This window comes from Brachyhypopomus gauderio, chromosome 4 (assembly GCF_052324685.1).
Source record: "Brachyhypopomus gauderio isolate BG-103 chromosome 4, BGAUD_0.2, whole genome shotgun sequence".
Taxonomy (NCBI): Eukaryota; Metazoa; Chordata; class Actinopteri; order Gymnotiformes; family Hypopomidae; genus Brachyhypopomus; species Brachyhypopomus gauderio.
In genome coordinates this window covers 18,285,147-18,298,541 of record NC_135214.1, presented here as the reverse complement: position 1 = coordinate 18,298,541, position 13,395 = coordinate 18,285,147, and the positions used below count along the sequence as shown (strand labels likewise).

The 13,395-nt window shown below is 39.6% G+C and overlaps 1 protein-coding gene across 9 annotated transcripts; it reads left to right on the top strand.

The window, feature by feature from the left end:
* Positions 1-1,707: 1,707 nt before the first annotated feature.
* lnpa (limb and neural patterns a) lies at positions 1,708-12,986 on the top strand. Of its 9 annotated transcripts, none has more exons than XM_077002830.1 (13): positions 1,708-1,826; positions 2,405-2,496; positions 2,934-2,972; positions 4,419-4,606; positions 6,079-6,137; positions 6,300-6,340; positions 7,232-7,315; positions 7,421-7,472; positions 7,575-7,820; positions 9,318-9,423; positions 9,687-9,757; positions 10,061-10,225; positions 12,018-12,986. In XM_077002830.1, the coding sequence occupies exons 2-13, from the start codon at positions 2,470-2,472 to the stop codon at positions 12,194-12,196; spliced, it is 1,257 nt and encodes a 418-aa protein (XP_076858945.1). In that variant the 5' UTR covers positions 1,708-1,826; positions 2,405-2,469; the 3' UTR covers positions 12,197-12,986. The 9 variants fall into 9 exon arrangements, with proteins under 9 accessions (XP_076858945.1, XP_076858942.1, XP_076858946.1 ...); XM_077002827.1 differs by having other exon boundaries at positions 2,931-2,972; XM_077002831.1 differs by lacking the exon at positions 1,708-1,826 and adding an exon at positions 1,833-1,978.
* Positions 12,987-13,395: the final 409 nt, after the last annotated feature.

Here is a 13,395-nt window from a genome sequence, read left to right as displayed (position 1 = left end):
TTAAGTGGGGGGTGTCGGCGGTGAGGATGACTTCTGTTTACTATTTTCCTAAGAAAGCGTTTTTCTCCCTAAAGTGTCTGTTATATTCTCATATTCTCAAAAAAGAAACAAATAGTTTATTACGTGCAATAGTATATTTTATTGCGGAACCTGAAGCAGCTTTACTTTTAGTTTTAGTTTTAGAAGATGAAGAACTTATGTTGAATTCATAAGACTTACATAATAAATACTAAGACTGTGTGTGTGCGATTTTTTGGTGTAGTGATATTTGTGTTTTTTCACATTTTCACATTTTTAATGGGGAGAAAATGTTGGTTTATTGAAATTAGCTAATTAATCTGCAATTATACACTTATATTCATGCTACTTCTTTATTAGTAAACTGGATGTCTTGTGTAATTTTCGAATGTATTATACTAAAATATTATACTCTTCCAATTGATAGGGGATGTTTTGACATTCTCATGCACGTTTTAGCACTGCAACTTGCTGGAGAAGACACTAGTGTACACATTTTATGTAAGGTTGAATATAAAACAATATAGAACTGTAGCTGTCCATGGTGCTGATGTGGAATAATGGCCCTCTGGACTCCATGTAGACATACACTCCAGACATAAAATAACATAAATTTAAGATCTGAAGCTTGTGCATTCAACTGGTTCAGATGAGTGTATTGGGGGATGGGGTGCCACTCCTTCCGAAAAAGCACTGGCTAGTATTAGAATGACCACCCTTACTGTTAATGGCACAATCTTTTTTTACATTCCACCACGATTCTCTATTTGGCTGTCCTTCATGCTATCATCATTCCTACAAGCTAGCATCAATTGATACCACAAAGTCCCATAAATAAATAAATAACGTGCGTTTGTGAGAAAGTGTTACCTGCAGGTTTCCTTCTCTGGGTTTCATGTAGCCTAGTTACGGAGGCTACGATAAACCTTGTTGCAGATGAACTATAACTAAACAGTTTAACATAGTGTTTTTATAATGCATGTACGTTCACTTTGACCGTTTTCTATCAGTCAGCTTTCTTTCTGTCTTGACTATCAACTCAAAGACGTGGCGAAACATATAGGCTAAGGTTTTAGTTTCATGACCATATTGGAATAGTAAAATAAACAATGACCGCTTTATATGCTGCTGCTAAAATGGCTAAAACCAGTACAAATTCGGAATGCTGTGAAGAACAGGCTTAAACGAGTTCATACAGAAATGTTTTCTGCACCCAACCTCCACCACACATGCATCCATTTATTCCAAATCTATGTCCTTGAGCTAGGTTGAGATAGGCTAAACATCAACACATAGGTGCTGGTTGCTAAGAGTGTAGCTTCGAGTACATGGTACTAGTTATTATTTTTAATCAAGTCTATAAATCTAGTTATTTTGAAACAACTATAAGACCAATTTCTATCTATACTGAAAGTACAATGCTGTCATTTTCGTTTGATACCGGTAAAGTGTAAACAATTAAATCATTCATCTACAGAAATGTCAAAACATTATTTTTATGTAATGTGCCGCCTTTAAGCTACTGTAAAATTCATATCTTATTTTCGAAATGGGTTAGAAAAATCTATCACACTTTATGAACGAGGCATTAATCCAAAGCATCTGAAATATTATTGCCTCGTGAACGTTCCCCTCGCGCACTTAGTAAGCACGCTGCACCAGCTTCCGTTTTCCCGCGATTTGTGTGCGTGGTAATCACGTGACGACTCCAACGGAGAAGTTCATTGTCGCAGGGGGTTGTGGGAAGGATTTGATGACGTTCACGGAGCAAGTGGCGATAGATCCTTCCTCGCTGCTGAAGTTCAGCGGTAAAACTCTTCCGAGATGTTTTCTTGAGTTTATTAACCTTTAATTTTGTGTGTCGCGCAACAGCCTCGCTTGGTATTGCAGTTTTGCAGACGCGCTCACAACTACGTCGCCCTTTCAAGCTCCTAGCTTAGCCATCTAGCTAGCTCCAAAGGTTTGTTCGCTTGGTTACCAGAGTCACATAGGTGGGAGTGTGTGTCTCGTTTGGTTCCTCACACCCGTGTGTTTGCTGATTAGAAAACCAGTTAGGTGACACATTCTTTACTTTTGTCATGTCAACGCCGTGTCTGGTTTTGTTGTAGTTAAAAGGCACATTGAACGTGTGTGCTGAGACTCAGGTGATGTCTGTCAACGTTAATATTAATCGTTTTCCCTCAGCAGTCAAGATTCAGTATCTTAACAGATTATCCTGCTGGATCCGTAGTTCTGTTGTGTGACGTTTAGTGACTGCTATTAATAAATGTCCATTCGGAGGGCTATACATTTGTGACTATAATATTTAAACGTTTGACTGTACTTTATTGCAAGCATGATTCAAGTATAATGTACTATTGCAATCTAAAGTAGCTGTTTTTAACAGGTGTTGAAAACTGGGTATCAGAGTAGACTAACAGTGTGGAGGTATCGTACTAGCTCCTTACCAAGATGGGAGCTGTATTTTCTCGCTTCAGGGTATGTACTGTTACTGTCACTGGGATTTCACTGGCACACCCAATTGCTCCTTTGACATGGATCACTTATGTTTTTGCATATTGCTACAAATGATATTGTATTCAACCACGACAAGTTTGGTTTTCATTCATTAAAATCTAAATATGCTTCTCAATAGGCATGCCTCAAATGTCTGAGGAAATTCAATCAGATAGTTGTTTACTCTGTATATAGTAGTATATAGTATTTGGTTACATTTCCTCAGAACATTACACTTGGTTAAAACCATGTTTGAGTATCCTGTGAAATATCATTTGACCAGTCGGTGTATTCATCAATATGTAACTAGAATACAATAAACATTGAAATGTACATGCTTTTTTATCATTTTGAAATTATTATTTTTCTTCTTCGCTATTAAAGAACTTGTCCTTACAGTTTAACTTGTTTTTCAGAAGAAGGCAACTACAGTGGAGGTACTAGAGGGTCTTGATAAGGTAAGGGGTCTACTGTCCATAGGGAAGTATAGCTTGTGGCAGTTTTATTATTAGCTCACATGACTAAGTCATCCAGTCTTTCTTGCATTGAATTTGTCCTTATGTATCAGACTGAGAGAATTTAACACTAAGTAGCTGTTGTAGATCTGTTGCTTGGGCCTAACTGTACTACAGTGTTCTGCAGTAGTGTACTACAGTGTTCTTGAAAGATATTGGCAGAAACCAAACACCTGTTATTTGTGGACTGACAGTGACATGTTGCTGTGTCTGCCATAGTTCACTTTATACCAGTCCAGAAGCTCAGGACCTTTGGAAGCATTCTCAGATATTTTTGGACTTGGGTTATTCTAAACCACTTCCCATAGTCCCTCTAGTAGTGACATGAAGAGTTTATATTTCACATGATCAAACAACATTTTATATTATTGCATTCCACTTAATAGTTCAAATAGTGTGATTTGTGTGAGTGTGCGCATGTGTGGGAGACACAGAGAGATTTAGTGCAAAGTGATTAGTCTGGCTCTGTGTAAATCTGGAGGATACAGAGGCTCTTTTTGACTGGAATTGAATAATCCAGTCATTGCCCAGATATTCACTGTAAAACCTGAAGTCTAAAGGTCATCTGAGTAGGTCCAGTTCAGGCATTTCAGCAGTGATGTGATTTGGGTTCAGACTGTACTGTTAGTTTTATTATTCATGGATACCAGGGCCTCTCCGGTTTCAGTATTTAATTTTACTATTTATGAACAAATCTAAGTTGAATACTGTATGGTCTCGCTGTAGTGTCAGCGGTATAAAGAATATGCATAATTTCTTGGATTTTCATTCTAAAATAGAAAAAGAGTTAACTACAGGTGCACCTTCTACAGCTACATTACACTGCAAACATTTTAGTGACTCCTTGAAGTTGCTGGCTGTAGGAAAGCATTTGGGTATATTACACAAGAGGCCCAGACCAGTTTTTACCACTGTAGACCTTTGTTGATTTGTTTGTTTATTTCCTGTTCCTTCTAAAGCAGTTTCTCTGGTAAAATGTTGGGAAAATGATTCAGAAATGTAAGTAAAGCACATCTATATTGTGCTTGGACCAGCACGTGCCGTTATGAGGCTCGGAGACGTCCTTATGCTCTGCACCTTCTGTAGTATAATGTGTGGGAGTCTCTTCTCCAGACTAGGACCAGCAGGTGCACTGGGTCTATTTGACAGGTGAACATTTTCTGCTTGCAGCAGCATAGGGCATAGCATGCTGTCTGACAGGCTATTACTATTCCCTTAGATATGAGTACCTGTGCAGTGTTATCTTCCGCCTGTATGTTGATGTTACTTTCTATTTACAATGTTTTAATATGCTGCAATACATGTTTTAAAACGTGTTTCCTTCTATATGCACATGTGAGGCTTCTTGTTCATGGATGTCTGTCTTGTTTTGTTTTTCATGATTTTCAGGATATTCAAAAGCTCGAGGAGCATAGGGAAAAGAATCAGAAACAGCTGAAGTTTTGGGTTTACAGATTACTTCTGTATTCAACCCTTTTGTATTTCGTAGCCTGTGTAGTTATTTATGTCTGGTATATCCCTGAACAGCTATTGGGGAAGCTAATTGTGGCATTAGCTTTTTTAATATTTCCTCCGCTGTAAGTATTCTTTCTATTCCTGAATTAAACCTAATTTAATAATAGATGTGAAAGTTGGGATTTAACATGCACTAATCCTTTATGAAGAAATAGTGGATGTTCTTGGATGTATGTCAAAGGTCCAGTAATTACATTTTTAATTAAAATGTTAGACAACATTTTCAAGTTATTTAAAAAAGAAGGGCCTATCTTTTCTATAGTTGTCATGACATGGGAGCTGTAGGCTCAAATAGTTTTCAGAATTTGCATCACATTACAGAAGCCCAGGGTGCATCTTCACGCACTGCGCTTGTTCCGTGTCACTGATGCAAAAACAAGATAAACAAATGGACATTAAAATGCATTAAAATGCTGAGCTGCCGTGGGCTTGCTTTCCTCTCTCTCTTATCTCCAGCTATTAGAGGAACTATTACGAGAGGAACGCAAACATGCTCAGCATTTATTCCTAACCAAGTGTGTGTTGGGACATCTTAAGAACAGCTGTGAGGTCAAACACAGCTCCTACTATGTCACAAAGTGCTGAACTAATGTATTTGCAATCAAGTACCTATCAAAAAATACAACGCTATTTGCTATCAGAACAACTTTAGTCCTTTATGGACCAGTGTCATAAACGTCCTGAAGGATGCCTTGTGACTTTACTGGTGAAGCATGATTTAGTTTTTTTTATAACTTGCAAGTGCGTTGTTATCGTTGAATATAGGAACATTTTGAGAGGACAGTGTTTTTTTTTTTTTTTTACCAGAGACTGCACCTGGTCCAGAGATATGGGCTCATACTATTTTAAATGACGATTATCCTATGGAAAAAATGGCTCCCATAGTATTGCTGCCCATACTCTTATGTATTGACCACCATGTTTTAACAGTTGGCAATGGGCATCGTTGGTTGAAAGTATAAATGTCCAGATGTAGATAAAAAGAACAAAAGGATGATTTCACACCATTTTTTGCATTCCTTAATGTTCCAGATGTGAACTTCTTACATCTGGCACTGCATCTATGTGCTGGTCTTGGATGTCCAAGCAGCAGTTCAGTTGTACATTTCGTCCTTCTGAAACTCACAATTTACCATACGCTTTTTTTGTGGTATTTAACCACCAACTGCTAGCCTTTGGTGTTAACAGCTATTCTGTTAGCTGGCGAGATCATTTTGTAGCTTTTTATGACCAAAAATTCACATATTAAAGTGCCAGTTGTTACACATGCAGTTGATGGGGCTGCAAAATATTGCTGCTTGGCACTCTGCTTAATATGGGACTAACTACCCTCTATGTGCTTAGTAGTTTGCTATATAACTGCTAGCAGGTATTATTCAATTAAATTAAAATTGTAACTTATTGGACCTTTTAATAAATCTACCACTTGCTCGTCACTGATGCTTGGTAACGTTATTTGACAATGTTAAAGGGTGTATTTTGAATGTCTAGTTTTTCAAAATGTCATTATGATGTAGCTTTTTTCCATTTACAGAGTATGGCTTCTAAGGAAACTATTAATTGCTTTATATTCAAAAAGAACAGAAAGAAATGGTAAATGTACCTTTTGGAATTTTGCACCCTTTTTAAAAATTACTAAATGATACCAACTTTACACCATAATGACAAAATCGGTATTGAAAGTAAGATTGCATTTGATATCTGGTATTTATTTGTGCTCCCCATGTAATTACATTCTTTCTTTTTGTGACACAGATGAGAAATTGGAGGAATTAAAAGCTGAAAAGAAGAGAATCGTAAGTGGTGTGATCTGTTGCCAGGTCTTCAAGAACAAGCCGTAGTTTTCAGAGTGATGTTAATCGTAGTTTACTTTGCCTCACAAGCAGTGGCCTCCCTGTCCACCAGTACCCACATACCTGTGTAGAACACTTTAAAATCTAGTTATTCCACGAGGGGTCAAACCAGAGTGCAGATGTGTCAGGCATCTTTGCTCCTGTAATGTGAGAGTTAACCTTAAATGCTAATGCACGGTGTTTGCCCTTGTAGGGCACTCTTCAACAGGAGGCTAGCACTGTGCTAATGCTAACACAAGCTTTCCCCTTCTTTTCCCCCAGTTATCGAGCTTCTGTGGTTAGCAAGGAGAGATAATTTCTTCTTCTAATAACTAATCTAAAATCAATGCAGACAGCGGTTAATTGGCACAGAGACTTTACTTGGTAAAGCGCTTAGCTAATGGCTTGTCTTTAAATTAATAGTGTTTTGTGCTGTGAGGAAATAAATCTGAGAAATTGCTTGTCATCTACTGTCATGTCTAATAACTTTCAATAATTACAGCTGATGGATTTTTACAATCTCCATTATCAGAGTAGGGCTTGTAATTATTCTTTTCATTAAATTCTAAATAATTAGCACTATTCATTCTTTTTCTGAAATGAGTTTTAAAACAAACCTAAATGGAACAGCATATAAAAACTGCCATGAGAATTTTCTCCCTTAGCAGAAATCTTTACAGCACAATAATCTCCCCTGTCCAATATAACAAGGAATATTTCTGTTTGTGTTGATGAGGTTTTCAAAATCTTTGCTGTTTTATAATGCTCTGTTATGACGGTCATTATTATCGGAGTAGTGCAATCAACATGTTTATGTGCAGTATGTTAGAATGAATGTTATGATGAATTTCACAGCTTGAGCAAGTGATGGAAACGGAAACCTACAAAAATGCCAAACTAATTCTAGAGAGATTTGATCCAGACTCGAAGAAAAAAGTTGTGAGTTTTTTTTTGTTTTTTTTTCTCCTCTTTGTCCTCAATAGAGACACTATTGACACAGTAGGTCATTTTAAACTTCTGTTGATGAATCATTTCTTTTCAAAGGAGTTGGAGGCTACACCTGTCGGACCTTCTATGACACCTAGGCAAGGCCAAGGTTAGATGCGGGGGGGAGTGTTGAGTATGTGGAAATATAAAGATTTGTATTTTTGAAAAACCAGATCTGTTTTAAAACAGTTTTCTCTGTTTCTCTTCTTAGAGCTTCGTCAGAGGCATGTGACTCCTCGTGTTCCTGTCGCTATGACTCCCAACCCGGCAGCATCACGTCCTCCTCCTGGCCCTGCGGCCCCGGCGGGCCCCCCCGGACCTGCGGTCCCGGCTGGCCCCCCAGGCCTGATCTCGGCCCCCGGTGGGCCCCCGGAGAGAAGCCTGTCTGCTGCTGCTGCTCACCACAACCTGATGAGGAGACCTGCCACCCCCACAGGCACGCCGGTCCTCGGCATGGGTGAGTGAGACGCACACGTTGTTTCTGCTGGTCTTCATGCGACTGTAGGTCTTCATGCGACTGTAGGTCTTCATACTAATGTAGGTCTTCATGCTACTGTAGCACTTTACAGTTGTTAGCTGCCAATCTTTGTACTTTGTTACTACATACGAGGAATGATATTGAATCAAAATATGACCAATATCTCCATAATGAGGCTGCAGACTGCAACCAAATAACGGTGCCTATAAAAATGTAATTTTGCAAGGAGTGTTAAGTTTACTTGCCACATGCCAGTGGTGGTGATGATGATGATGATGATGAATATTATCTGCAGTGTCTTGCTCTTTGGTAGCAGCTTCTATTCATTAATATATTTATTCCAGTTCTGGAGATTGTTCCAAGCATGTCTTTTGACTGAATTACATGTATGACTATTGCTTTTAAAAATAGTCTAATATTGATTGACTGCCTTAATTAAGTTAACCTTTTCATGTGATTTGAAGCAAAATAAGAGTACTGAATCAAAATTCGAGATTCGAGAAAACCTCAAGGCCCTGTTGACTTTCTCAACAATTTCATTTCATGTTCATCAACAATTTCATATGTATCTCATTGTTTGAGGCACTTAATTGTATTTACATAAGGAAATAATTTGGTATATAACCATAGCTAATGTAAACTGGATAAATAACTACACTTTACTGACATTTTGGCTTTGACTGTAGACATAAAATGTTCCTGTTATCTTTTACTAGACTTAGAGTTTAACTGTTGGACTATTTCTGGACATATTTCTTGTCTCTGAGCAGTAGGTTTTTAATAAGGATGTTCTTATAGAAACCCCTCATTTTATCTTAAGAGCAACAAGCCTATTTTATAAAGCAACTTAAGAATGCATTGATAGCTCACTGGTCAGATTCACTATGTACATCAACTTTAATGATTTACAATGTTAATATTTGGCATTATTGATTTGATTGAATCACTGTCCGTTAATCTCCCAGAGGTGACTGATGTGGTAAACTCCCCATGTTCAAATGGCTGTAAATATTTAACGCAGCCTGAAGTTGGTAGTTTCTGTATCACCACTGTAGCGGTGCCTCATCCATCTATGTGTGCATGTTGTAGAAAATTGGTAGTAAAAAGCAATTTGATACAAGAGAGTCACCACAGCGATTCCATATGCTGGTAAATGACTGAGCAGCAGGGAATCTGGGCTCTGCCAAGTCTGGTAGGAGTGACCAGTCATCTTGATATGATTGCTCTTGATGTTGCGTTCTATTAATTAGTGCAGAAGATCACAGCAGGCCTTCTCTCTCCCACTCATCTGTAGAGAGAACCGTTTCTGAGTCATTATTAAAATCTGTCGCCATCATCCATTTATCACGGCAGCCTGCCGGCTGCACAGACCTGCAGGTCTTTCCGTGAGCCTGTTCTGTTTTGTGAGATTTCTTGACCCTGAATGAATGCCTGGATAATCCATGGCTATGTTTTTGTCTATGAATGTGTGTACAGGAATGCACCCTCCCGGACCCCCCCTGGCCCGGCCTGTGCTCCCCCGGGAAAGGGGAGCTGTGGACCGGGTCCTTGAGTACCTAGTAGGTGATGGGCCACAGAATAGGTGAGTGCAGATCTCCGAGTTAATGGACATTATTAGCAGAAATGTAGAGATCTTTGCTGAAATGAATACATGATTTTTTTAAAATAGCTGATTAATTTACGTTTGAATCATAGATTCCATCAGTGTTATTAGTCTTATGGTAATGTTTTTGATTGACTTGCATTATCAAGAAATTGTTCTACCTCAAGTAAGCGGTGCGTGCTTTTTAAAGCGTTCATATGTGCGTCTTCATTGTATATTCTCTCTCTGTCTCTTTGGCTCAGATATGCCCTGATATGCCAGCAGTGTCTGTCTCATAATGGAATGGCGTTGAAGGAGGAATTTGAATACATCGGTAAGATTTAGAGAAACGTAGAACACCTTGTCAGTCTCCATCAAACATGGCGTCTTCATTTGCCCTCTGCTGGCAGCTCAGTATATCATAGATCTCATAAACGGCTGAACCGTCTCTGGCCTTTTAAAAGCAGAAGTCCAAGATCAAACTAAATATGCTAACCAACGAAGACGATCCATCAGATTTTGTTTTTGCACACTTCTGGAGAGTGTGTATGTGTTCGGGCACGTTTTTCATTTTTATATGTAGGAATGAGGAAATGGATGACTCGGATCAGTAGAGTGTGATGTGGCTCCATTTCAGCATTCAGATGCGCTTATTGCTACTTCCTGAATCCTGCCCGTAAGACACGCCCCCAAGCTCCACGTCTACCAGAACTTAGTGACAACAAGATGAGTCCCGAGCCATCAGCTGTTGCCCTGGAGACTCAACAGCCTGCCCCTGCATCTGCCCCTGCGTCTGCCCCAGGTATCGCCCCTCTATATAACCTCTTCTGACCAAATATGTGGATTATATGTAATAAGTCTGAGGGTTACGAGGTTTCCTTTACACATCCTGGTGTAAATTCTCATGCATACAATTTTATCACGGAATGTATTCCCCGTTTTACATTCAGAGCTGTCAAAAATGTACATTTTGTTCGATGCCTACATAAAGTCACAAGATGCATAATACAATGTTTACAACGTGTGGTTTAAAATGTACATTGGTTTGAAAAATCCTGTTGATGAACAGCCAATAGCATATAGCTTATTGCTATATACAGGTATCGAGTTTTTACATTGAGGTTTCTCTTAAAATCATATCAATTGCTATGATGATATTACACCTTTACAGGTGGATAGTCTGTAAATGATTTTGGAAACAGGCTAATTGGTTTTTGATGCTGGTAGTAAGAAAAAAAGGCTCTGCCAACTGCACTCTTAAGCCTATGCCTTTCCTGCTGTTTCTGCAGGGTGAGAATTGCATCATGCAGTGGGTAAATCCCTCCAGCTCATTGCCTCTAAAGGGACATTTGCTTGATCTGCTGCTAAATCTGAGAGCAGATCTTCTGAGTGATTAAGGGATTTGGATCCTTTTATGTTGCTCTCCCACAGTGCTGCCTGGTTTGTTGGGGTTTGGCCCTTTCGTGTTCCTCCCTGCCTTTCAGGCCTCCTGTGCTCTCTCTCGCTCTCTCTCGCTCTCTCTCGCTCTCTCTCGCTCTCTCTCGCTCTCTCTCGCTCTCTCTCGCTCTCTCTCGCTCTCCTCTCGCTCTCCTCTCGCTCTCCTCTCGCTCTCCTCTCGCTCTCCTCTCGCTCTCCTCTCGCTCTCCTCTCGCTCTCCTCTCGCTCTCGCTCTCTCGCTCTCCTCTCGCTCTCGCTCTCTCGCTCTCTTGCTCTCTTCTCGCTCTCGCTCTCTCGCTCTCTCGCTCTCGCTCTCTCTCCTCTCGCTCTCTCTCCTCTCGCTCTCTCTCCTCTCGCTCTCTCTCTCCTCTCGCTCTCTCTCTCCTCTCGCTCTCTCTCTCCTCTCGCTCTCTCTCCTCTCGCTCTCTCTCTCCTCTCGCTCTCTCTCTCCTCTCGCTCTCTCTCTGCTCTCGCTCTCTCTCTGCTCTCGCTCTCTCTCTCCTCTCGCTCTCTCTCTCCTCTCGCTCTCTCTCTGCTCTCGCTCACTCTCTGCTCTCGCTCACTCTCTGCTCTCGCTCACTCTCTGCTCTCGCTCACTCTCTCTCTCGCTCACTCTCTCTCCTCTCGCTCTCTTTCTTGCTCGCTATCCCTTGCTGTCTCGCTCTCTCTTGCTCTCTCTCTCACACTCTTTCGCTCTCTGTCTCTTGCTCTCTCTCTCTTTTGCTCTTTCTCGCTCTCATGCTTACAGCTCATTTTATAATGATCTTGTAGGTGGATGATTTGTGCTTGTTTTTTAAGTGAATAAGCACAATGCTGTGGTTTAAGCATGTCTCTAAGCACATTATTAAAGAAAAAACCTCTCTTGTGTTCAAGTCCCTTTTCTCAGCCTGGTTAGTAGTGTACATTTGGAAATATTTTTGTTTGACTCTTGTTATAATAATTGAAAGATAAATATGAAGAGTAAATGGGGTACTTCACCCAAACAATCTAATTTTCCTAATGTTAGGAAGGCAGTAGCAGACATTTAGCAATACGAGGTCATGCTATGTGGTCCCTACTGACTTCCGTTAAGTTGCATCTTTTGTATAATAAGTGTATTGTATAATAAGTGTATTGTCTTGGTGTGGCTTACCGTATGTCTTACCCTGTCTGTTCAGGAGAGGCTGTAACGGAGGCCTCTGATCCTGCAGAAGAGGCGGAGCCTAGGGAAAGTCATGCATCTGAAAGCCAATCAGAGACAGAGAAACACGGGCCTTTGGAACCCAGTACAAACCTCACCAACCTCGCTGACAATTCGGACAATGAACAAGATGTGTCTGCCATGGAGGTGGAATAGACTACTCCCACAAACATGCCCCGTCACTCTGCTGAGGTGTGCGTCCTTACTCATGACTCGCTTTACTTTGAGGGTTGCTTCCTTTTTCTTTTTGACTTGGTTTCGTTTTTTCTTGTAGTTTAGTGTCTTGTTTTGCCTCATTTTTCTTTATGTATGTGTTTTTTTTTATTATTATTATTATTTTTTATATATATATAAAATAACTTGAGTCGTCACATAGGAAACTGACGTGCCAATGGAGAAGTGCTAAAAGTGTGTTTTGTTTTTTTTTATGTAATGTTGGTTATGGTTATGCTGATTTTGTGTTTGTTAGCTGTTTTTTCATAACTTTGTTCTAACAACAAATGTCAACACAGTTCTGTGTCCTTGACATTGAAATTGATTTCCTTGTCACTTCACCAAAAAACATGCAATTTAGTACTGTTTGGTCTTTGTTACAATATATTTATGCACTGGTTTCAACATGTACAATGATGTAAAATGACTTCTTTGTTCTAAGAAATATTTATATTTATGGATCTTTACATCTCGAACAGTGCCTTCCTTGAAAATCTTGAGTAGGTTTACAATTCAAACACGTGCAGAGAAATGGGATCCATGTTTACATGTATTATGATGGACATGGGAAGGTCTAGATATTTATTTATTTTTTTGACTCAAGTAGAACAATATCACATGTATGATTGTTCTCTGTAAGACAAAATATAAATTTAAACCCATACACAATATATGGTTCAATATTTGAGCCTCTGGCTAGATTTTGCACAAATAAAATTATTTTTAAACATTGTGCCTCTTGTTTTTTTTATTTTATTTTTAGAACAAGGAAGCTTCCTAAAATGTGTATTTTGCTGAACATATTATTAGTATATGAGATTGGTGGTCAGCCACACTGCTGGCTGAGCGGTTTACTGCCCCTGCCTCTATGGAGAGGGGAAAAGCGTGTGTCCTCTGTTGAAATGGGTTGTTAGGGCTGTTAGTGAGATGCTTTATTGCTTACTCTCCTTCCTGTCTGGGTTCCAGCTACCCTGACGTGGAGGGACATTGAAAAGAAGCCGTTAAAACACAGTCCGTTTTCATTAGCTTCCCTATTTTGGCTTGTGATCATTTTATTTTAGTTCATTGATCATTTTGGACAGTGTTAGATAATGGGACTGACACACAAACCCCACCCAGCTTGATTGCTTGACCCTCTTCAT

Bases quoted from the DNA above. Each gene is read 5' to 3' on its own strand.
- lnpa (XM_077002824.1), top strand. From the start codon at position 4,251: ATGAGTACCTGTGCAGTGTTATCTTCCGCCTGTATGTTGATGTTACTT. The intron at 7,821-9,317 runs GTGAGTGAGACG...ATGTGTGTACAG, and splicing joins CACGCCGGTCCTCGGCATGG to GAATGCACCCTCCCGGACCC. The intron at 9,424-9,686 runs GTGAGTGCAGAT...TCTTTGGCTCAG, and splicing joins GGTGATGGGCCACAGAATAG to ATATGCCCTGATATGCCAGC.